This window comes from Ascaphus truei (assembly GCF_040206685.1).
Source record: "Ascaphus truei isolate aAscTru1 chromosome 20 unlocalized genomic scaffold, aAscTru1.hap1 SUPER_20_unloc_2, whole genome shotgun sequence".
Classification (NCBI taxonomy): Eukaryota; Metazoa; Chordata; class Amphibia; order Anura; family Ascaphidae; genus Ascaphus; species Ascaphus truei.
This window is the reverse complement of record NW_027453858.1, coordinates 688,186-715,041: the sequence shown is the minus strand read 5'-3', so window position 1 is coordinate 715,041 and position 26,856 is coordinate 688,186. Positions and strand designations below refer to the sequence as shown.

The 26,856-nt window shown below is 45.4% G+C and overlaps 1 protein-coding gene across 3 annotated transcripts in view; it reads right to left on the bottom strand.

Annotated features, from left to right (window-relative positions):
* Window positions 1-3,303: 3,303 nt before the first annotated feature.
* The window catches only part of LOC142474717 (class I histocompatibility antigen, F10 alpha chain-like), a 75,837-nt gene continuing 52,284 nt past the window's right edge, over window positions 3,304-26,856 (bottom strand). The window contains exons 6-10 of one of the 3 annotated variants that reach the window (XM_075580902.1): window positions 18,411-18,518; window positions 16,853-16,991; window positions 14,331-14,360; window positions 13,941-14,029; window positions 3,304-5,008 (exon numbers count right to left, since the gene is read on the bottom strand). In XM_075580902.1, coding sequence (XP_075437017.1) covers window positions 14,014-14,029; window positions 14,331-14,360; window positions 16,853-16,991; window positions 18,411-18,518 — 293 coding nt within the window. In that variant the 3' untranslated portion in view covers window positions 3,304-5,008; window positions 13,941-14,013. The remainder of the gene's footprint in view (window positions 5,009-13,940; window positions 14,030-14,330; window positions 14,361-16,852; window positions 16,992-18,410; window positions 18,519-26,856) is intronic. The other 2 variants (XM_075580903.1, XM_075580904.1) reach the window with 2 other exon arrangements.

The window sequence follows — 26,856 nt, the reverse complement described above, 5'->3', positions numbered from 1 at the left end:
TCCGGTAGCGGCACACGTGAGGGGGAGAGCAGGAGGCCCGGGTCACGGATTTGGGTGAGGTGGGGAGGGGGGAGAGAGTGAGGGGCACCGGGAGAGGAGGGGCGGGAGCGGCGCACGTGAGGGGGAGAGCAGGAGGCCCGGGTCGCGGATTTGGGTGAGGTGGGGAGGGGCACCGGGAGAGGAGGGGCACCGGGAGAGGAGGGGCGGGAGCGGCGCACGTGAGGGGGAGAGCAGGAGGCCCGGGTCGCGGATTTGGGTGAGGTGGGGAGGGGGGAGAGAGTGAGGGGCACCGGGAGAGGAGGGGGGGGGGGGGTGTGGAAGGTGAGCTGCGGTCCAACTGACGGGGGAGAGTGAGGGTGTGTGTGTGTGTGTGTGTTTTTGTTTTTTGGCCCGTCACTCTGCCTCAGGCCAATGAGAGGTGCGGGGGCGGGCAGGCCAAGGGACCAATGAGATTGCCGCTAGGGACGCAGACATACAGTGCTTTCAGAAATATATAGTAGGTAGATATATATATATATATATATATATATATATATATATATATATGTGTGTGTGTTTGTGTATTAGATCATTTTTCTATTAAATGTCACCAGTTGAATTCTAGCTATTCCGTTTATGTTATTTGTTGTATTATATTATTATTTTCAGTGTTGCACTATTAGATAAATATCATTATAATATTTTTTTTTAGTAATGTTATTTGTTGTATTAATTTTTTGTGTCCCGGTTTTATATTTTCAAAATCTGGTCACCCTACCCACACCCCTCTCACTAATCCCCTGCTCCCATCCCCCCACTCTCTCTAACCCCCTGCTCCTACCCTCTCTCTAACCCCCTGCTCCTACCCTCTCTCTAACCCCCTGCTCCTACCCTCCCTCTAACCCCCTGCTCCTACCCACCCTCTCTCTAACCCCCTGCTCCCACCTGCTCTCTAACCCCCTGCTCCCACCCTCCCTCTAACCCCCTGTTCCCACCCTCTCTCTAACCCCCTGCTCCCACCCTCTCTCTAACCCCCTGCTCCCACCCTCTCTCTAACCCCCTGCTCCTACCCTCTCTCTAACCCCCTGCTCCCACCCTCTCTAACCCCCTGCTCCCGCCCTCTCTAACCCCCTGCTCCCACCCTCTCGCTAACCCTCTGCTCCTACCCTCCCTCTAACCCCCTGCTCCTACCCTCCCTCTAACCCCCTGCTCCTACCCTCCCTCTAACCCCCTGCTCCTACCCTCCCTCTAACCCCCTGCTCCTACCCTCCCTCTAACCCCCTGCTCCCACACTCTCTCTAACCCCCTGCTCCCACCCTCTCTCTAACCCCCTGCTCCCACCCTCTCTCTAACCCCCTGCTCCTACCCTCCCTCTAACCCCCTGCTCCTACCCTCCCTCTAACCCCCTGCTCCTACCCTCCCTCTAACCCCCTGCTCCTACCCTCCCTCTAACCCCCTGCTCCTACCCTCCCTCTAACCCCCTGCTCCTACCCTCCCTCTAACCCCCTGCTCCTACCCTCCCTCTAACCCCCTGCTCCCACACTCTCTCTAACCCCCTGCTCCCACCCTCTCTCTAACCCCCTGCTCCCACCCTCTCTCTAACCCCCTGCTCCTACCCTCTCTCTAACCCCCTGCTCCTACCCTCTCTCTAACCCCCTGCTCCCACCCTCTCTCTAACCCCCTGCTCCCACCCTCTCTCTAACCCCCCTGCTCCTACCCTCCCTCTCTCTAACCCCCTGCTCCTACCCTCTCTCTAACTCCCTCCTCCCACCCTCTCTCTAACCCCGTGCTCCTACCCTCACTAACTCCCTGCTCCTACCCCCCACTCTCTAACCCCCTGCTCCTACCATAGATGATAAAGTCAAACCGCGCTCTTGCTTCCTAACACGATCTTGGAATAGACCAACTCTTCCCTCTTGCAGCTGATGTGATGTGAAGGCACCCCTCCTCCACAGGTCCCGTCGCAGGATGGCTCCAACCGCCGGGCAACAGTAGAAAAAGAAACACAAGAGCGCACCAAGGGTCAAGATTTAATAAAAACAATTAAATAATAACAGTAAAAACTTACATATAAGGGTAAGTATATCCAGTAGAACAGTGCAGGGGAAACAGTCCTGGTGGTGGCCTGGGCACAGGGAAATGGTGCTGAGGCTTACGAGGTAGACCCGCGCGCTGGGGCTGCCTGGCTCGGCACCACGTTGTTCTTCCTTCCGGGTTGCGGCTTCTCGCAGGACCCGTGGATGGTAGCCCGCCTCAAACGCCGGTTCGCCTGATGAAGCACAACATTGTGTGAAACGCGTTGCGAAAGCCCTACGGTGCAATTGGAGACTAGCCGACTGGTGTACTAAGCCTCAGCAGTGCCATCAACATCTAGAGACTGTCCGGTATAACGGAGTACATTTTTCTGGGAACCGGCGTTTGAGGCGGGCTACCATCCACGGGTCCTGCGAGAAGCCGCAACCCGGAAGGAAGAACAACGTGGTGCCGAGCCAGGCAGCCCCAGCGCGCGGGTCTACCTCGTAAGCCTCAGCACCACCTTTCTGTGCCCAGGCCACCACCAGGACTGTTTCCCCTGCACTGTTCTACTGGATATACTTACCCTTATATGTAAGTTTTTACTGTTATTATTTAATTGTTTTTATTAAATCTTGACCCTTGGTGCGCTCTTGTGTTTCTTTTTCCCCTGCTCCTACCCCACTCTCTCTAACCCCCTGCTCCTACCCCCTACTCTCTCTAACCCCCTGCTCCTACCCCCCACTCTCTAACCCCCTGCTCCTACCCCACTCTCTAACCCCCTGCTCCTACCCCCTACTCTCTCTAACCCCCTGCTCCTACCCCCCACTCTCTAACCCCCTGCTCCTACCCCACTCTCTCTAACCCCCTGCTCCTACCCCCTACTCTCTCTAACCCCCTGCTCCTACCCCCCACTCTCTAACCCCCTGCTCCTACCCCCCACTCTCTAACCCCCTGCTCCTACCCCCCCACTCTCTCTAACCCCCTGCTCCTACCCTCCCCTCCCTAACCCCCTTCTCGCACCCCCCCCCTATCTCTAATCCCCTGCTCCCACCCTTCCTCTAACCCCCTGCTCCTACCCCCACTCTCTCTAACCCCCTACTCGCACCCCCCCTATCTCTAACCCCCTGCTCCCCCCCTCTCTCTAACCCCCCTGCTCCTACCCCCTCCCCTTTCTGTCTAACCCCCTGCTGCCACCCCCCTCTCTCAAACCCCCTGCTCCCATCCCCCTCTCCCCCCCCAGGAGCGGGGCGCTGAGCTGCACCCACTGTAATATGTAGGCAGCAGAAGCACAAACAGAGAAACCAGAGATAGTGACAAGAGACAGTTTATTTGTGTAGGAAGATTGTGTATAAATGTAATAACAATGAGTCTTTACAGCAGACACAGGCTGACAGTCACATGCTGATTTAACCCCGCACAGGAGAGACCTGGCTTATTAATATAGTTACCTCCGCATTGTTCCCATCACAGTAATATTATTATTCTGTCCTGTAACTTCCCCCAATGTCCCTGTGTTCCAGCCGCACTTCTCCTGCACAACCACAAGGTGTCACCCAATCCCCACTCACCCTGGGGTATTATCTGCTGCTGCTGCTGGGGCAATCTCAGCAATGTTTTAGGGGTTCTTGTTCTTTAATTAGAAGATATTTGAGCTGGTTGGAGATGGGAGGTTATACTCAGATGGCTTCACATTGCAGCACGTTCAGTTTCAGGTGAGCAGCCCAGATAAGGAGCCCGTCAGACTCGGGATTAAAGTGAGCGAGTGCTGGGAACGTTAGCGGGTGTGTAACTCACTGCCCTGTGTCACTAATTAGAAACCTCATTACAGAACCCACAATAATGAGTAAAAACTGATATAAAAGACAGAAACCCCGCCCCCAAATGCCTGATAATGCAGAATATAGTGCAATAGTCGCACATTACACACAATCACACAATACACACACAGCACGCGACTGCCAGAGGGTTTTACACTGAAACGTCACACAATACATCCTGTTCTGTGTCACGTTACCTGGGGGGTAATGGATGGATAGAGGGGTCTCTCTGATTGCCCCGGGGCAGTGTGAGCCCCAGGACCGCGAGGCTGAAGCCCCCCAGCGCTGGGAGGTCAGAGGATGGGGCAGTAAGGGACTGTTTATCAGGGGAACCTGCATATTAAGGGTTATATGTACACACCCAGCACACAGGACGAGCTCTGGGCAGCCACTGATTCCTGTGCTAAAGGACCGGTCCTCGGACACAATTACTGCTCTGTCTTTCTTATCCCAACAATATTCTCACGGGAAATGTTTTACTGGCAAAACTGCTGCAAATTCCCCGGTCTCTGCAGCGCCCGGTAACTATTAGAGTGTCAGCGATGGGACAAGAGAAGGAGAAAGGGCTGACACTTACACATGTGAGATTATTACACATTGCTCACACGTGGGGTAAATAGGATTATTTTGCATTTCTCTACATGAACGACTAATAATCACTAATTTATAACGGTCCCCTTTGGCATTCTTGTACTTGTGCAGAAAGCTGAATAAATGACACTAAGAAAATGCTAAATAAACCTTATTCCTTATCCCAGCACCGCAATAAAACGAATGAATTCTGCATTAAATGAGCGATCGTGCTTACACTTATTGTGCACGTGTGATACATTTATCTGTGTGACGCTTAGAGCGGTAACACCGAGAAATGACAGAAACAGTATTCTTATATATAATGCAAAGCCTGAGATTAAAAAAAGACACAATTAGTCTGTGTGTGTGTCTGTGTGTGTGTGTGTGTGTGTGTGTGTGTGGTGAAAGTGATGTGTGTGTGTGCGCAGTGGAAGTGAGTGTGTGCAGTAGAAGTGAGTGTATATGCGAGTGTGTGTGTGCAGTAGAAGTGAGTGTGTGTGCGTGTGCATATGTGTGTATATATGTGAGGAGTGTATATATGTGATTTCTTCCTCTCCCGAGCGCTGCGTGATTTCTCCGCCTCTGCGCTTCTATCTGCGCTGATCTCTGCGCTGTTTGTTTCTCTGGAACATGAGATAAAAACAGGTTTCTCTATAAATAATTCATTCATTTATCCGTCAGCTACAATTAGAAACGTTATTATTATCACACAGTGTATATATAAAATGAGAGATAAAATATATGCCGGGTGCGGGTGTTTAGGGGTTACTCAGACTGCCGGCTCTGAAATATAAGCTGCTCTCTCTCACAGGTATCTGACAGGATTATATTCCCGGATCTGAAATATAAGCTGCTCTCTCTCACAGGTATCTGACAGGATTATATTCCCGGATCTGAAATATAAACTGCTCTCTCTCACAGGTATCTGACAGGATTATATTCCTGGCTCTGAAATATAAACTGCTCTCTCTCACAGGTATCTGACAGGATTATATTCCCGGATCTGAAATATAAACTGCTCTCTCTCACAGGTATCTGACAGGATTATATTCCCGGATCTGAAATATAAACTGCTCTCTCTCACAGGTATCTGACAGGATTATATTCCCGGATCTGAAATATAAACTGCTCTCTCTCACAGGTATCTGACAGGATTATATTCCCGGATCTGAAATATAAACTGCTCTCTCTCACAGGTATCTGACAGGATTATATTCCCGGCTCTGAAATATAAACTGCTCTCTCTCACAGGTATCTGACAGGATTATATTCCCGGCTCTGAAATATAAACTGCTCTCTCTCACAGGTATCTGACAGGATTATATTCCCGGCTCTGAAATATAAACTGCTCTCTCTCACAGGTATCTGACAGGATTATATTCCCGGATCTGAAATATAAACTGCTCTCTCTCACAGGTATCTGACAGGATTATATTCCCGGATCTGAAATATAAGCTGCTCTCTCTCACAGGTATCTGACAGGATTATATCCCCGGCTCTGAAATATAAGCTGCTCTCTCTCACAGGTATCTGACAGGATTATATTCCCGGATCTGAAATATAAACTGCTCTCTCTCACAGGTATCTGACAGGATTATATTCCCGGCTCTGAAATATAAGCTGCTCTCTCTCACAGGTATCTGACAGGATTATATTCCCGGATCTGAAATATAAGCTGCTCTCTCTCACAGGTATCTGACAGGATTATATACCCGGCTCTGAAATATAAGCTGCTCTCTCTCACAGGTATCTGACAGGATTATATTCCCGGCTCTGAAATATAAGCTGCTCTCTCTCACAGGTATCTGACAGGATTATATACCCGGCTCTGAAATATAAGATGCTCTCTCTCACAGGTATCTGACAGGATTATATTCCCGGATCTGAAATATAAGCTGCTCTCTCTCACAGGTATCTGACAGTATTATATTCCCGGCTCTGAAATATAAACTGCTCTCTCTCACAGGTATCTGACAGGATTATATTCCCGGATCTGAAATATAAACTGCTCTCTCTCACAGGTATCTGACAGGATTATATTCCCGGCTCTGAAATATAAACTGCTCTCTCTCACAGGTATCTGACAGGATTATATTCCCGGATCTGAAATATAAACTGCTCTCTCTCACAGGTATCTGACAGGATTATATTCCCGGATCTGAAATATAAACTGCTCTCTCACAGGTATCTGACAGGATTATATTCCCGGCTCTGAAATATAAGCTGCTCTCTCTCACAGGTATCTGACAGGATTATATTCCCGGATCTGAAATATAAGATGCTCTCTCTCACAGGTATCTGACAGGATTATATTCCCGGATCTGAAATATAAGCTGCTCTCTCTCACAGGTATCTGACAGGATTATATTCCGGGCTCTGAAATATAAACTGCTCTCTCTCACAGGTATCTGACAGGATTATATTCCCGGCTCTGAAATATAAGATGCTCTCTCTCACAGGTATCTGACAGGATTATATCCCCGGATCTGAAATATAAACTGCTCTCTCTCACAGGTATCTGACAGGATTATATTCCCGGATATGAAATATAAGCTGCTCTCTCTCACAGGTATCTGACAGGATTATATTCCGGGCTCTGAAATATAAGCTGCTCTCTCTCACAGGTATCTGACAGGATTATATTCCCGGATCTGAAATATAAGCTGCTCTCTCTCACAGGTATCTGACAGTATTATATTCCCGGATCTGAAATATAAGATGCTCTCTCTCACAGGTATCTGACAGGATTATATTCCGGGCTCTGAAATATAAACTGCTCTCTCTCACAGGTATCTGACAGGATTATATTCCCGGCTCTGAAATATAAACTGCTCTCTCTCACAGGTATCTGACAGGATTATATCCCCGGATCTGAAATATAAACTGCTCTCTCTCACAGGTATCTGACAGTATTATATTCCCGGATATGAAATATAAGCTGCTCTCTCTCACAGGTATCTGACAGGATTATATTCCCGGCTCTGAAATATAAACTGCTCTCTCTCACAGGTATCTGACAGTATTATATTCCCGGATATGAAATATAAACTGCTCTCTCTCACAGGTATCTGACAGGATTATATTCCCGGCTCTGAAATATAAACTGCTCTCTCTCACAGGTATCTGACAGGATTATATTCCCGGATCTGAAATATAAGTTGCTCTCTCTCACAGGTATCTGACAGGATTATATTCCCGGATCTGAAATATAAACTGCTCTCTCTCACAGGTATCTGACAGGATTATATTCCCGGATCTGAAATATAAACTGCTCTCTCTCACAGGTATCTGACAGGATTATATTCCCGGATCTGAAATATAAACTGCTCTCTCTCACAGGTATCTGACAGGATTATATTCCCGGATCTGAAATATAAGATGCTCTCTCTCACAGGTATCTGACAGGATTATATTCCCGGATCTGAAATATAAGATGCTCTCTCTCACAGGTATCTGACAGGATTATATTCCCGGATCTGAAATATAAACTGCTCTCTCTCACAGGTATCTGACAGTATTATATTCCCGGATCTGAAATATAAGCTGCTCTCTCACAGGTATCTGACAGGATTATATCCCCGGATCTGAAATATAAACTGCTCTCTCTCACAGGTATCTGACAGGATTATATTCCCGGATCTGAAATATAAACTGCTCTCTCTCACAGGTATCTGACAGGATTATATTCCCGGATCTGAAATATAAGCTGCTCTCTCTCACAGGTATCTGACAGGATTATATTCCCGGATCTGAAATATAAGCTGCTCTCTCTCACAGGTATCTGTCAGGATTATATTCCTGGCTCTGAAATATAAACTGCTCTCTCTCACAGGTATCTGACAGGATTATATTCCCGGCTCTGAAATATAAGATGCTCTCTCTCACAGGTATCTGACAGGATTATATTCCTGGCTCTGAAATATAAACTGCTCTCTCTCACAGGTATCTGACAGGATTATATTCCCGGATCTGAAATATAAACTGCTCTCTCTCACAGGTATCTGACAGGATTATATTCCCGGATCTGAAATATAAGATGCTCTCTCTCACAGGTATCTGACAGGATTATATTCCCGGATCTGAAATATAAGATGCTCTCTCTCACAGGTATCTGACAGGATTATATTCCCGGATCTGAAATATAAACTGCTCTCTCTCACAGGTATCTGACAGTATTATATTCCCGGATCTGAAATATAAGCTGCTCTCTCACAGGTATCTGACAGGATTATATCCCCGGATCTGAAATATAAACTGCTCTCTCTCACAGGTATCTGACAGGATTATATTCCCGGATCTGAAATATAAACTGCTCTCTCTCACAGGTATCTGACAGGATTATATTCCCGGATCTGAAATATAAGCTGCTCTCTCTCACAGGTATCTGACAGGATTATATTCCCGGATCTGAAATATAAGCTGCTCTCTCTCACAGGTATCTGTCAGGATTATATTCCTGGCTCTGAAATATAAACTGCTCTCTCTCACAGGTATCTGACAGGATTATATTCCCGGCTCTGAAATATAAGATGCTCTCTCTCACAGGTATCTGACAGGATTATATTCCTGGCTCTGAAATATAAACTGCTCTCTCTCACAGGTATCTGACAGGATTATATTCCCGGATCTGAAATATAAACTGCTCTCTCTCACAGGTATCTGACAGGATTATATTCCCGGATCTGAAATATAAACTGCTCTCTCTCACAGGTATCTGACAGGATTATATTCCCGGATCTGAAATATAAACTGCTCTCTCTCACAGGTATCTGACAGGATTATATTCCCGGATCTGAAATATAAGATGCTCTCTCTCACAGGTATCTGACAGGATTATATTCCTGGATCTGAAATATAAGCTGCTCTCTCTCACAGGTATCTGACAGTATTATATTCCCGGCTCTGAAATATAAACTGCTCTCTCTCACAGGTATCTGACAGGATTATATTCCCGGCTCTGAAATATAAACTGCTCTCTCTCACAGGTATCTGACAGGATTATATTCCCGGATCTGAAATATAAGCTGCTCTCTCTCACAGGTATCTGACAGGATTATATTCCCGGCTCTGAAATATAAACTGCTCTCTCTCACAGGTATCTGACAGTATTATATTCCCGGATCTGAAATATAAACTGCTCTCTCTCACAGGTATCTGACAGGATTATATTCCCGGATCTGAAATATAAGCTGCTCTCTCTCACAGGTATCTGACAGGATTATATTCCGGGCTCTGAAATATAAACTGCTCTCTCACAGGTATCTGACAGTATTATATTCCCGGATCTGAAATATAAGATGCTCTCTCTCACTGGTATCTGACAGGATTATATTCCGGGCTCTGAAATATAAGATGCTCTCTCTCACAGGTATCTGACAGGATTATATTCCCGGATCTGAAATATAAACTGCTCTCTCTCACAGGTATCTGACAGTATTATATTCCCGGATCTGAAATATAAACTGCTCTCTCTCACAGGTATCTGACAGGATTATATTCCCGGCTCTGAAATATAAACTGCTCTCTCTCACAGGTATCTGACAGTATTATATTCCCGGCTCTGAAATATAAACTGCTCTCTCTCACAGGTATCTGACAGGATTATATTCCCGGATCTGAAATATAAACTGCTCTCTCTCACAGGTATCTGACAGGATTATATTCCCGGATCTGAAATATAAACTGCTCTCTCTCACAGGTATCTGACAGGATTATATTCCCGGCTCTGAAATATAAACTGCTCTCTCACAGGTATCTGACAGGATTATATTCCCGGCTCTGAAATATAAACTGCTCTCTCTCACAGGTATCTGACAGGATTATATTCCCGGCTCTGAAATATAAACTGCTCTCTCACAGGTATCTGACAGGATTATATTCCCGGCTCTGAAATATAAACTGCTCTCTCTCACAGGTATCTGACAGGATTATATTCCCGGCTCTGAAATATAAGCTGCTCTCTCTCACAGGTATCTGACAGGATTATATTCCCGGATCTGAAATATAAACTGCTCTCTCTCACAGGTATCTGACAGGATTATATCCCCGGATCTGAAATATAAACTGCTCTCTCTCTCACAGGTATCTGACAGTATTATATTCCCGGATCTGAAATATAAACTGCTCTCTCTCACAGGTTTCTGACAGTATTATATTCCCGGATCTGAAATATAAACTGCGCTCTCTCACAGGTATCTGACAGTATTATATTCCCGGCTCTGAAATATAAGCTGCTCTCTCTCACATGTATCTGACAGTATTATATTCCCGGATCTGAAATATAAGCTGCTCTCTCTCACAGGTATCTGACAGGATTATATTCCCGGATCTGAAATATAAACTGCTCTCTCTCACAGGTATCTGACAGGATTATATTCCCGGCTCTGAAATATAAACTGCTCTCTCTCACAGGTATCTGACAGGATTATATTCCCGGATCTGAAATATAAGCTGCTCTCTCTCACAGGTATCTGACAGGATTATATTCCCGGATCTGAAATATAAGCTGCTCTCTCTCACAGGTATCTGACAGTATTATATTCCCGGATCTGAAATATAAGCTGCTCTCTCTCACAGGTATCTGACAGGATTATATTCCTGGATCTGAAATATAAGCTGCTCTCTCTCACAGGTATCTGACAGTATTATATTCCCGGCTCTGAAATATAAACTGCTCTCTCTCACAGGTATCTGACAGGATTATATTCCCGGCTCTGAAATATAAACTGCTCTCTCTCACAGGTATCTGACAGGATTATATTCCCGGATCTGAAATATAAGCTGCTCTCTCTCACAGGTATCTGACAGGATTATATTCCCGGCTCTGAAATATAAACTGCTCTCTCTCACAGGTATCTGACAGTATTATATTCCCGGATCTGAAATATAAACTGCTCTCTCTCACAGGTATCTGACAGGATTATATTCCCGGATCTGAAATATAAGCTGCTCTCTCTCACAGGTATCTGACAGGATTATATTCCGGGCTCTGAAATATAAACTGCTCTCTCACAGGTATCTGACAGTATTATATTCCCGGATCTGAAATATAAGATGCTCTCTCTCACTGGTATCTGACAGGATTATATTCCGGGCTCTGAAATATAAGATGCTCTCTCTCACAGGTATCTGACAGGATTATATTCCCGGATCTGAAATATAAACTGCTCTCTCTCACAGGTATCTGACAGTATTATATTCCCGGATCTGAAATATAAACTGCTCTCTCTCACAGGTATCTGACAGGATTATATTCCCGGCTCTGAAATATAAACTGCTCTCTCTCACAGGTATCTGACAGTATTATATTCCCGGCTCTGAAATATAAACTGCTCTCTCTCACAGGTATCTGACAGGATTATATTCCCGGATCTGAAATATAAGCTGCTCTCTCTCACAGGTATCTGACAGGATTATATTCCTGGATCTGAAATATAAACTGCTCTCTCTCACAGGTATCTGACAGGATTATATTCCCGGCTCTGAAATATAAACTGCTCTCTCACAGGTATCTGACAGGATTATATTCCCGGCTCTGAAATATAAACTGCTCTCTCTCACAGGTATCTGACAGGATTATATTCCCGGCTCTGAAATATAAGCTGCTCTCTCTCACAGGTATCTGACAGGATTATATTCCCGGATCTGAAATATAAACTGCTCTCTCTCACAGGTATCTGACAGGATTATATCCCCGGATCTGAAATATAAACTGCTCTCTCTCTCACAGGTATCTGACAGTATTATATTCCCGGATCTGAAATATAAACTGCTCTCTCTCACAGGTTTCTGACAGTATTATATTCCCGGATCTGAAATATAAACTGCGCTCTCTCACAGGTATCTGACAGTATTATATTCCCGGCTCTGAAATATAAGCTGCTCTCTCTCACATGTATCTGACAGTATTATATTCCCGGATCTGAAATATAAGCTGCTCTCTCTCACAGGTATCTGACAGGATTATATTCCCGGATCTGAAATATAAACTGCTCTCTCTCACAGGTATCTGACAGGATTATATTCCCGGCTCTGAAATATAAACTGCTCTCTCTCACAGGTATCTGACAGGATTATATTCCCGGATCTGAAATATAAGCTGCTCTCTCTCACAGGTATCTGACAGGATTATATTCCCGGATCTGAAATATAAGCTGCTCTCTCTCACAGGTATCTGACAGTATTATATTCCCGGATCTGAAATATAAGCTGCTCTCTCTCACAGGTATCTGACAGGATTATATTCCCGGATCTGAAATATAAGCTGCTCTCTCTCACAGGTATCTGACAGTATTATATTCCCGGATCTGAAATATAAGCTGCTCTCTCTCACAGGTATCTGACAGGATTATATTCCCGGATCTGAAATATAAGATGCTCTCTCTCACAGGTATCTGACAGGATTATATTCCCGGATCTGAAATATAAACTGCTCTCTCTCACAGGTATCTGACAGGATTATATTCCCGGATCTGAAATATAAGATGCTCTCTCTCACAGGTATCTGACAGGATTATATTCCCGGATCTGAAATATAAACTGCTCTCTCTCACAGGTATCTGACAGGATTATATTCCCGGCTCTGAAATATAAGCTGCTCTCTCTCACAGGTATCTGACAGGATTATATTCCCGGCTCTGAAATATAAACTGCTCTCTCTCACAGGTATCTGACAGGATTATATTCCCGGATCTGAAATATAAGCTGCTCTCTCTCACAGGTATCTGACAGTATTATATTCCCGGATCTGAAATATAAGCTGCTCTCTCTCACAGGTATCTGACAGGATTATATTCCCGGATCTGAAATATAAACTGCTCTCTCTCACAGGTATCTGACAGGATTATATTCCCGGCTCTGAAATATAAGCTGCTCTCTCTCACAGGTATCTGACAGGATTATATTCCCGGATCTGAAATATAAACTGCTCTCTCTCACAGGTATCTGACAGGATTATATTCCCGGATCTGAAATATAAGCTGCTCTCTCTCACAGGTATCTGACAGGATTATATTCCCGGATCTGAAATATAAGCTGCTCTCTCTCACAGGTATCTGACAGGATTATATTCCCGGATCTGAAATATAAGCTGCTCTCTCTCACAGGTATCTGACAGGATTATATTCCCGGCTCTGAAATATAAGCTGCTCTCTCTCACAGGTATCTGACAGGATTATATCCCCGGATCTGAAATATAAACTGCTCTCTCTCACAGGTATCTGACAGGATTATATTCCCGGCTCTGAAATATAAACTGCTCTCTCTCACAGGTATCTGACAGGATTATATTCCCGGCTCTGAAATATAAACTGCTCTCTCTCACAGGTATCTGACAGGATTATATTCCCGGATCTGAAATATAAGCTGCTCTCTCTCACAGGTATCTGACAGGATTATATCCCCGGATCTGAAATATAAACTGCTCTCTCTCACAGGTATCTGACAGGATTATATTCCCGGATTTGTTCAGTCTTTATTCCAGATGTTTCCCACATTCTCCCCCCACCCAAAGCCGTGAAAGTGTCAGCCATCGGTCACGTAATATATAGTATTTACCTGTGGCCTTGTTATAGCCACGAGGCGGGACTCAGTACCTCACGCACAGGCGGTGGGGGAGGCCGGTGAGTTATCACTTTTTGCAGCCGCTAAGGGAGAGAAAATTACATGTTACTGTGTTTAATATCAAAACCAATAAGCCCCCCTTACACACACACACAGCCACACAGCCACACAGCCACACACACACACACACACACACACACACACACACACACACACACACACACACACACACACACACACACCATTACATATATACACAGCACAGGTACAGCGCGGGCAGTGCCAGCCACACACACACTCCTACACCATGACATGTATGCACAGCACAGGTACACTACACTCTCCCATAGGAGCACACAGGTGAGAGATAAATGTGTTACTTACGGTAGTAACAAGCCCCAGGCATCTTGTTTCCTAAAAAGAACAGAAGATACAGAAATAGGTGAGTAATATAATGACACGCTGGGTAATTCTGTCCCACCAATCCCATGCAGCAGAGATCAGTGTGTGCGCCTGTGACAGAGCTGCCTGTGTGTCAGACACACACACACACACACACACACACTCACACTGTTTAAAAAAGCCCTCGGGGGTTTATATAGAACACAGGCAAACATATGGTGGCAGCAGTGGGATGCAGCGCCTCCGGAGGTCAGCAGGTGAAATACATGCAGCGGGCACCCGAATACAGAGCCAGAAAGACAAGGATCCCTGCAGGGGATAAAGCTACAGACGGTGACCCACGGGGGGTACTCATTCTGGGAGGGGAGAGACGGTTACAGGCGGTGACCCACGGGAGGTACTCATTCTGGGAGGAGAGACGGTTACAGGCGGTGACCCACGGGAGGTACTCATTCTGGGAGGAGAGAGACGGCTACAGACGGTGACCCAAGGTAGGTACTCATTCTGGGAGGAGAGAGATGGCTACAGACGGCGACCCACGGGAGGTACTCATTCTGGGAGGGGAGAGACGGCTACAGACAGTGACCCACGGGAGGTACTCATTCTGGGAGGAGAGACGGCTACAGGTGGCGACCCACGGGAGGTACTCATTCTGGGTGGGGAGACACGGCTACAGACAGTGACCCATGGGAGGTACTCATTCTGGGAGGAGAGACGGCTACAGGTGGCGACCCACGGGAGGTACTCATTCTGGGAGTAGAGAGACGGCTGCAGATGGTGACCCACGGGAGGTACTCATTCTGGGAGTAGAGAGACGGCTGCAGACGGTGACCCATGGGAGGTACTCATTCTGGGAGGAGAGACGGTTACAGACGGCGACCCACGGGAGGTACTCATTCTGGGAGGAGAGACGGTTACAGACGGCGACCCACGGGAGGTACTCATTCTGGGAGGAGACACGGCTACAGGCGGTGACCCACGGGAGGTACTCATTCTGGGAGGAGAGAGACGGCTACAGACGGTGACCCACGGGAGGAACTCATTCTGGGAGGAGAGAGACGGCTACAGACGGTGACCCACGGGAGGAACTCATTCTGGGAGGAGAGGGACGGTTACAGGCGGCGACCCACGGGAGGTACTCATTCTGGGAGGGGAGACACGGTTACAGACGGTGATCCACGGGAGGTACTCATTCTGGGAGGAGAAACGGCTACAGGCGGTGACCCACGAGAGGTACTCATTCTGGGAGGGGAGAGACGGCTAGAGACAGCGACCCACGGGAGGTACTCATTCTGGGAGGAGAGGGACGGTTACAGACGGTGACCCACGGGAGGTACTCATTCTGGGAGGAGAGGGACGGTTACAGACGGTGACCCACGGGAGGTACTCATTCTGGGAGGAGAGGGACGGTTACAGACGGTGACCCACGGGAGGTACTCATTCTGGGAGGGCAGAGACGGCTACAGACGGCGACCCACGGGAGGTACTCATTCTGGGAGGAGAGGGACGGTTACAGACGGCGACCCACGGGAGGTACTCATTCTGGGAGGAGACACGGCTACAGACGGTGACCCACGAGAGGTACTCATTCTGGGAGGGGAGAGACGGCTACAGGCGGTGACCGACGGGAGGTACTCATTCTGGGAGGAGACACGGCTACAGATGGTGACCCACGGGAGGTACTCATTCTGGGAGGAGAGAGACAGTTACAGACGGTGACCCACGGGAGGTACTCATTCTGGGGGGAGAGAGACGGTTACAGACGGTGACCCACGGGTGGTACTTATTCTGGGAGGGGAGGGATGGCTACAGACGGTGACCCACGAGAGGTACTCATTCTGGGAGGAGAGCGACGGTTAAAGACGGTGACTCATGGGAGGTACTCATTCTGGGAGGGGATAGACGGCTACAGACAGTGACCCACAGGAGGTACTCATTCTGGGAGGGGAGAGACGGTTACAGACGGTGACCCACGGGAGGTAGTCATTCTTGGAGGAGAGACGGCTACAGACGGTGACCCACGGGAGGTACTCATTCTGGGAGGAGAGAGACGGCTACAGACGGCGACCCACGGGAGGTGCTCATTCTGGGAGGAGAGAGACGGTTACAGACGGTGACCCATGGGAGGTACTCATTCTGGGGGGAGAGAGACGGTTACAGATGGTGACCCACGGGAGGTACTCATTCTGGGAGGAGAGACGGTTACAGACGGTGACCCACGGGAGGTACTCATTCTGGGAAGAGAGACGGTTACAGACGGTGACCCACGGGAGGTACTTATTCTGGGAGGAGAGACGGCTACAGGCAGTGACCCACGGGAGGTACTCATTCTGGGGGGAGAGACGGCTACAGACGATAGGCTTCTGCCATGTCGCGTATAACTACCAGCGGTTACAGTAGTACATGCAGAAAAGTGTGACAAGGTTAAACATACACTAAGCTATCATGCCTCCCGTGGTCAGTGTAAGGAATACGCCTGAAAAGAGCAGAATGGAGATACAAACTTGTTTAAGGGGGCGGGTAGAAGATCCTGCTGCCACAGCAACCCGGTCCCAGAATGCAGGACCCCGTAAGCGTGCCACCGGTGACCAGCGAATGAGACATGCAGGCTAAAACAAGACCAGGTGACGACCTGAAGACTTGCTTTGTTGGGCGTGTAATAAAAGACAAGATGCATTGCTTGCCATACCCTCTAACCGACACATGATGGCAGTATAGCAGCCGGCATTTCAATGAGAAATACTAATTCTAGAACGAAAGCACCCAGAAACCTGATTTTTGAGGTGCAACTACAGTGAACCACTACATGCACATACAGATCATTTTTACAGTTATGACGCGAATAGAACATGGTGTTTTAATAAAGTGTGTATAAACTGCACATTGTAAATGTAAGGCAGGAGGTATTTTTTGTAAGTCCAAGCAGAAATTCCCGTGGACATACAGCTGTGGAATGGATGAACGAGCTGGGGTATTTTTATGACGGAGCCTCAAAGGGATCGCTGATTTAGCATCTCCCTGTCTAAAAGAGTGTCAGTTATGAAAAGACCCAGAGGCCCATAATGCATACAAAACTGGCATACTGATGCACAACAGATGTCAGGCTAGTAACACCTCTGGGTCAAAAATCAGACTGAGCGGCACCAAGTTATGGGTGTAGCCCAGGTATGCTAAGTGGCATGGGCGTCAACCTGACCCATGCGCCCTGCCCACCAGACAGCTCTTTTGACCGGTCTTATGAACTGTGGGTAAACTGGCTATTGGTGGGTTAATGGTTCCCACGAGGGGGATTGGATCCACATGTTAAAGATAGTTTGGGCAGTCTATAACTGTGGCTCCCCAGGTATCCCCAGTGTGATTCCTGAATTTTGATCCATGATGTAAAGATGCAAGACTTTGTTCCAGCACAGCAGCAACTGGAACGAATTCTAACGAAGTTCCACGAAATACTTTGAGGTGGCTGAGATATCAGATCAGCAACTTGCGATCTGGCCACAGGACTTTTAAAACCAAGGTTGCATTTCTTGCGCTTGCCAGCAAAGGACAATTTATTTTGTTCCCTTATCCCAGTAAGTGTTGTTTTAAGTGTATTCTGCAGATGTGTGTTTGTCTATTAAGGAAATCACAATTTATTTTGCAACTTGTTCTGTTCAATCAAGTACCAGAAATATAAATGTGTTGATAAAGTTGGTGTCCATAGTGACAGGGCTTTTTATTTTATGCTTTGTGTTTTGGATTAAAGGGACAGTGTACCTAATATTTTATGTTGGCGTGTGTTCTGAATAAACCCCGGAGGGATTGGTTAAACACCAGTACTGCGTGCATAGGTTTATCTGACCTAACCTACATACGGTCACAGCGCCGTATAACACAAGCTCTCTGTGTTTGCGTGTAGTATAACAGAAGCTCCCCGTTTCTGTGTAGGTATATAACACAACCTGTGTGTGTATGTTTATAGAACACAACCTCCCTGTGTGTACAACACAACCTCATTGTGTACGTGTATATATAACAGCCTCCCTGTGTGTACAATAATTGCATATCCATTTATTTGTTACTGACCTGAACGCTTCTTGCACACATAGAATCCAACCCCAGCAGCGATAACCACCAGGACCCCAACCACAGCAATAATAATGTACGGAGGGATTGTGTCGCTGTTCTTGGGTTCTGTATATAAGAAATACAATATAAGGGGTGAGGGACGGTGCTGAGAGACAGTAATAATAATGTACGGAGGGATTGTGTCGCTGTTCTTGGGTTCTGTATATAAGAAATACAATATAAGAGGTGAGGGACGGTGCTGAGAGACAAAGTAATAATAATGTACGGAGGGATTGTGTCGCTGTTCTTGGGCTCTGTATATAAGAAATACAATATAAGAGGTGAGGGACGGTGCTGAGAGACACAGTAATAATAATGTACGGAGGGATTGTGTCGCTGTTCTTGGGATCTGTATATAAGAAATACAATATAAGAGGTGAGGGACGGTGCTGAGAAACACAGTAATAATAATGTACGGAGGGATTGTGTCGCTGTACTTGGGATCTGTATATAAGAAATACAATATAAGAGGTGAGGGACGGTGCTGAGAGACACAGTAATAATAATGTACGGAGCGATTGTGTCGCTGTTCTTGGGATCTGTATATAAAATACAATATAAGGAGGTGAGGGACGGTGCTGAGAGACACAGTAATAATAATGTACGGAGGGATTGTGTCGCTGTTCTTGGGTTCTGTATATAAGAAATACAATATAAGAGGTGAGGGACGGTGCTGAGAGACACAGTAATAATAACGTACGGAGGGATTGTGTCGCTGTTCTTGGGATCTGTATATAAGAAATACAATATAAGGGGTGAGGGACGGTGCTGAGAGACACAGTAATAATAATGTACGGAGGGATTGTGTCGCTGTTCTTGGGATCTGTATATAAGAAATACAATATAAGAGGTGAGGGACGGTGCTGAGAGACACAGTAATAATAATGTACGGAGGGATTGTGTCGCTGTTCTTGGGTTCTGTATATAAGAAATACAATATAAGAGGTGAGGGACGGTGCTGAGAGACACAGTAATAATAATGTACGGAGGGATTGTGTCGCTGTTCTTGGGTTCTGTATATAAGAAATACAATATAAGAGGTGAGGGACGGTGCTGAGAGACACAGTAATAATAATGTATGGAGGGATTGTGTCGCTGTTCTTGGGATCTGTATATAAGAAATACAATATAAGAGGTGAGGGACGGTGCTGAGAGACACAGTAATAATAGTGTACGGGGGAATTGTGTCGCTGTTCTTGGGATCTGTATATAAGAAATACAATATAAGAGGTGAGGGACTGTGCTGAGAGACACAGTAATAATAATGTACAGAGGGATTGTGTCGCTGTTCTTGGGTTCTGTATATAAGAAATACAATATAAGGGGTGAGGGACGGTGCTGAGAGACACAGTAATAATAATGTACGGAGGGATTGTGTCGCTGTTCTTGGGTTCTGTACAGTATATAAGAAATACAATATAAGGGGTGAGGGACGGTGCTGAGAGACACAGTAATAATAATGTACGGAGGGATTGTGTCGCTGTTCTTGGGATCTGTATATAAGAAATACAATATAAGAGGTGAGGGACGGTGCTGAGAGACACAGTAATAATAATGTACGGAGGGATTGTGTCGCTGTTCTTGGGGTCTGTATATAAGAAATACAATATAAGGGGTGAGGGACGGTGCTGAGAGACACAGTAATAATAATGTACGGAGGGATTGTGTCGCTGTTCTTGGGTTCTGTATATAAGAAATACAATATAAGAGGTGAGGGACGGTGCTGAGAAACACAGTAATAATAATGTACGGAGGGATTGTGTCGCTGTTCTTGGGGTCTGTATATAAGAAATACAATATAAGAGGTGAGGGACGGTGCTGAGAGACACAGTAATAATAATGTACGGGGGGATTGTGTCGCTGTTCTTGGGGTCTGTATATAAGAAATACAATATAAGGGGTGAGGGACGGTGCTGAGAGACACAGTAATAATAATGTCCGGGGGGGATTGTGTCGCTGTTCTTGGGATCTGTATATAAGAAATACAATATAAGGGGTGAGGGACGGTGCTGAGAGACACAGTAATAATAATGTACGGAGGGATTGTGTCGCTGTTCTTGGGTTCTGTATATAAGAAATACAATATAAGGGGTGAGGGACGGTGCTGAGAGACACAGTAATAATAATGTACGGGGGGATTGTGTCGCTGTTCTTGGGTTCTGTATATAAGAAATACAATATAAGGGGTGAGGGACGGTGCTGAGAGACACAGTAATAATAATGTACGGGGGGATTGTGTCACTGTTCTTGGGTTCTGTATATAAGAAATACAATATAAGGGGTGAGGGACGGTGCTGAGAGACACAGTAATAATAATGTACGGGGGGATTGTGTCGCTGTTCTTGGGATCTGTATATAAGAAATACAATATAAGAGGTGAGGGACGGTGCTGAGAGACACAGTAATAATAATGTACGGAGGGATTGTGTCGCTGTTCTTGGGATCTGTATATAAGAAATACAATATAAGGGGTGAGGGACGGTGCTGAGAGACACAGTAATAATAATGTACGGGGGGATTGTGTCGCTGTTCTTGGGATCTGTATATAAGAAATACAATATAAGAGGTGAGGGACGGTGCTGAGAGACACAGTAATAATAATGTACGGAGGGATTGTGTCGCTGTTCTTGGGATCTGTATATAAGAAATACAATATAAGAGGTGAGGGACGGTGCTGAGAGACACAGTAATAATAATGTACGGAGGGATTGTGTCGCTGTTCTTGGGATCTGTATATAAGAAATACAATATAAGGGGTGAGGGACGGTGCTGAGAGACACAGTAATAATAATGTACGGGGGGATTGTGTCGCTGTTCTTGGGATCTGTATATAAGAAATACAATATAAGAGGTGAGGGACGGTGCTGAGAGACACAGTAATAATAATGTATGGAGGGATTGTGTCGCTGTTCTTGGGATCTGTATATAAGAAATACAATATAAGAGGTGAGGGACGGTGCTGAGAGACACAGTAATAATAACGTACGGAGGGATTGTGTCGCTGTTCTTGGGATCTGTATATAAGAAATACAATATAAGAGGTGAGGGACGGTGCTGAGAGACACAGTAATAATAATGTACGGGGGGATTGTGTCGCTGTTCTTGGGTTCTGTATATAAGAAATACAATATAAGGGGTGAGGGACGGTGCTGAGAGACACAGTAATAATAATGTACGGGGGGATTGTGTCGCTGTTCTTGGGTTCTGTATATAAGAAATACAATATAAGGGGTGAGGGACGGTGCTGAGAGACACAGTAATAATAATGTACGGAGGGATTGTGTCGCTGTTCTTGGGATCTGTATATAAGAAATACAATATAAGGGGTGAGGGACGGTGCTGAGAGACACAGTAATAATAATGTACGGGGGGATTGTGTCGCTGTTCTTGGGTTCTGTATATAAGAAATACAATATAAGGGGTGAGGGACGGTGCTGAGAGACACAGTAATAATAATGTACGGGGGGATTGTGTCGCTGTTCTTGGGATCTGTATATAAGAAATACAATATAAGGGGTGAGGGACGGTGCTGAGAGACACAGTAATAATAATGTACGGGGGGATTGTGTCGCTGTTCTTGGGTTCTGTATATAAGAAATACAATATAAGAGGTGAGGGACGGTGCTGAGAGACACAGTAATAATAATGTACGGAGGGATTGAGTCGCTGTTCTTGGGATCTGTATATAAGAAATACAATATAAGAGGTGAGGGACGGTGCTGAGAGACACAGTAATAATAATGTACGGGGGGATTGTGTCGCTGTTCTTGGGATCTGTATATAAGAAATACAATATAAGGGGTGAGGGACGGTGCTGAGAAACACAGTAATAATAATGTACGGGGGGATTGTGTCACTGTTCTTGGGTTCTGTATATAAGAAATACAATATAAGGGGTGAGGGACGGTGCTGAGAGACACAGTAATAATAATGTACGGGGGGATTGTGTCGCTGTTCTTGGGATCTGTATATAAGAAATACAATATAAGAGGTGAGGGACGGTGCTGAGAGAGACACAGTAATAATAATGTACGGAGGGATTGTGTCGCTGTTCTTGGGGTCTGTATATAAGAAATACAATATAAGGGGTGAGGGACGGTGCTGAGAGACACAGTAATAATAATGTACGGAGGGATTGTGTCACTGTTCTTGGGTTCTGTATATAAGAAATACAATATAAGGGGTGAGGGACGGTGCTGAGAGACACAGTAATAATAATGTACGGGGGGATTGTGTCGCTGTTCTTGGGTTCTGTATATAAGAAATACAATATAAGAGGTGAGGGACGGTGCTGAGAGACACAGTAATAATAATGTACGGAGGGATTGTGTCGCTGTTCTTGGGATCTGTATATAAGAAATACAATATAAGGGGTGAGGGACGGTGCTGAGAGACACAGTAATAATAATGTACGGAGGGATTGTGTCACTGTTCTTGGGATCTGTATATAAGAAATACAATATAAGAGGTGAGGGACGGTGCTGAGAGACACAGCAATAATAATGTACGGAGGGATTGTGTCGCTGTTCTTGGGATCTGTATATAAGAAATACAATATAAGAGGTGAGGGACGGTGCTGAGAGACACAGTAATAATAATGTACGGGGGGATTGTGTCGCTGTTCTTGGGTTCTGTATATAAGAAATACAATATAAGGGGTGAGGGACGGTGCTGAGAGACACAGTAATAATAATGTACGGGGGGATTGTGTCGCTGTTCTTGGGATCTGTATATAAGAAATACAATATAAGGGGTGAGGGACGGTGCTGAGAGACACAGTAATAATAATGTACGGAGGGATTGTGTCGCTGTTCTTGGGATCTGTATATAAGAAATACAATATAAGAGGTGAGGGACGGTGCTGAGAGACACAGTAATAATAATGTACGGAGGGATTGTGTCGCTGTTCTTGGGTTCTGTATATAAGAAATACAATATAAGAGGTGAGGGACGGTGCTGAGAGACACAGTAATAATAATGTACGGAGGGATTGTGTCGCTGTTCTTGGGTTCTGTATATAAGAAATACAATATAAGGGGTGAGGGACGGTGCTGAGAGACACAGTAATAATAATGTACGGGGGGATTGTGTCGCTGTTCTTGGGATCTGTATATAAGAAATACAATATAAGGAGGTGAGGGACGGTGCTGAGAGACACAGTAATAATAATGTACGGGGGGATTGTGTCGCTGTTCTTGGGATCTGTATATAAGAAATACAATATAAGAGGTGAGGGACGGTGCTGAGAGACACAGTAATAATAATGTACGGGGGGATTGTGTCGCTGTTCTTGGGGTCTGTATATAAGAAATACAATATAAGGGGTGAGGGACGGTGCTGAGAGACACAGTAATAATAATGTACGGGGGGATTGTGTCGCTGTTCTTGGGATCTGTATATAAGAAATACAATATAAGGGGTGAGGGACGGTGCTGAGAGACACAGTAATAATAATGTACGGAGGGATTGTGTCGCTGTTCTTGGGTTCTGTATATAAGAAATACAATATAAGAGGTGAGAGACGGTGCTGAGAGACACAGTAATAATAATGTACGGGGGGATTGTGTCGCTGTTCTTGGGGTCTGTATATAAGAAATACAATATAAGGGGTGAGGGACGGTGCTGAGAGACACAGTAATAATAATGTACGGGGGGATTGTGTCGCTGTTCTTGGGGTCTGTATATAAGAAATACAATATAAGGGTTGAGGGACGGTGCTGAGAGACACAGTAATAATAATGTACGGAGGGATTGTGTCACTGTTCTTGGGATCTGTATATAAGAAATACAATATAAGAGGTGAGGGACGGTGCTGAGAGACACAGTAATAATAATGTATGGAGGGATTGTGTCGCTGTTCTTGGGGTCTGTATATAAGAAATACAATATAAGGGGTGAGGGGCGGTGCTGAGAGACACAGTAATAATAATGTACGGAGGGATTGTGTCGCTGTTCTTGGGTTCTGTATATAAGAAATACAATATAAGGGGTGAGGGACGGTGCTGAGAGACACAGTAATAATAATGTACGGGGGGATTGTGTCGCTGTTCTTGGGATCTGTATATAAGAAATACAATATAAGAGGTGAGGGACGGTGCTGAGAGACACAGTAATAATAATGTACGGAGGGATTGTGTCGCTGTTCTTGGGTTCTGTTCTGTATATAAGAAATACAATATAAGAGGTGAGGGACGGTGCTGAGAGACACAGTAATAATAATGTACGGGGGGATTGTGTCGCTGTTCTTGGGGTCTGTATATAAGAAATACAATATAAGAGGTGAGGGACGGTGCTGAGAGACACAGTAATAATAATGTACGGAGGGATTGTGTCGCTGTTCTTGGGATCTGTATATAAGAAATACAATATAAGAGGTGAGGGACGGTGCTGAGAGACACAGTAATAATAATGTACGGGGGGATTGTGTCGCTGTTCTTGGGATCTGTATATAAGAAATACAATATAAGAGGTGAGGGACGGTGCTGAGAGACACAGTAATAATAATGTACGGGGGGATTGTGTCGCTGTTCTTGGGATCTGTATATAAGAAATACAATATAAGAGGTGAGGGACGGTGCTGAGAGACACAGTAATAATAATGTACGGAGGGATTGTGTCGCTGTTCTTGGGTTCTGTATATAAGAAATACAATATAAGAGGTGAGGGACGGTGCTGAGAGACACAGTAATAATAATGTACGGGGGGATTGTGTCGCTGTTCTTGGGATCTGTATATAAGAAATACAATATAAGAGGTGAGGGACGGTGCTGAGAGACACAGTAATAATAATGTACGGAGGGATTGTGTCGCTGTTCTTGGGATCTGTAGATAAGAAATACAATATAAGGGGTGAGGGACGGTGCTGAGAGACACAGTAATAATAATGTACGGGGGGATTGTGTCGCTGTTCTTGGGATCTGTAGATAAGAAATACAATATAAGGGGTGAGGGACGGTGCTGAGAGACACAGTAATAATAATGTACGGAGGGATTGTGTCGCTGTTCTTGGGTTCTGTATATAAGAAATACAATATAAGAGGTGAGGGACGGTGCTGAGAGACACAGTAATAATAATGTACGGGGGGATTGTGTCGCTGTTCTTGGGGTCTGTATATAAGAAATACAATATAAGAGGTGAGGGACGGTGCTGAGAGACACAGTAATAATAATGTACGGGGGGATTGTGTCGCTGTTCTTGGGGTCTGTATATAAGAAATACAATATAAGGGGTGAGGGACGGTGCTGAGAGACACAGTAATAATAATGTACGGGGGGATTGTGTCGCTGTTCTTGGGTTCTGTATATAAGAAATACAATATAAGAGGTGAGGGACGGTGCTGAGAGACAGTAATAATAATGTACGGAGGGATTGTGTCACTGTTCTTGGGTTCTGTATATAAGAAATACAATATAAGGGGTGAGGGACGGTGCTGAGAGACACAGTAATAATAATGTACGGGGGGATTGTGTCGCTGTTCTTGGGTTCTGTATATAAGAAATACAATATAAGAGGTGAGGGACGGTGCTGAGAGACACAGTAATAATAATGTACGGAGGGATTGTGTCGCTGTTCTTGGGATCTGTATATAAGAAATACAATATAAGGGGTGAGGGACGGTGCTGAGAGACACAGTAATAATAATGTACGGAGGGATTGTGTCACTGTTCTTGGGATCTGTATATAAGAAATACAATATAAGAGGTGAGGGACGGTGCTGAGAGACACAGCAATAATAATGTACGGAGGGATTGTGTCGCTGTTCTTGGGATCTGTATATAAGAAATACAATATAAGAGGTGAGGGACGGTGCTGAGAGACACAGTAATAATAATGTACGGGGGGATTGTGTCGCTGTTCTTGGGTTCTGTATATAAGAAATACAATATAAGGGGTGAGGGACGGTGCTGAGAGACACAGTAATAATAATGTACGGGGGGATTGTGTCGCTGTTCTTGGGATCTGTATATAAGAAATACAATATAAGGGGTGAGGGACGGTGCTGAGAGACACAGTAATAATAATGTACGGAGGGATTGTGTCGCTGTTCTTGGGATCTGTATATAAGAAATACAATATAAGAGGTGAGGGACGGTGCTGAGAGACACAGTAATAATAATGTACGGAGGGATTGTGTCGCTGTTCTTGGGATCTGTATATAAGAAATACAATATAAGAGGTGAGGGACGGTGCTGAGAGACACAGTAATAATAATGTATGGAGGGATTGTGTCGCTGTTCTTGGGGTCTGTATATAAGAAATACAATATAAGGGGTGAGGGGCGGTGCTGAGAGACACAGTAATAATAATGTACGGAGGGATTGTGTCGCTGTTCTTGGGTTCTGTATATAAGAAATACAATATAAGGGGTGAGGGACGGTGCTGAGAGACACAGTAATAATAATG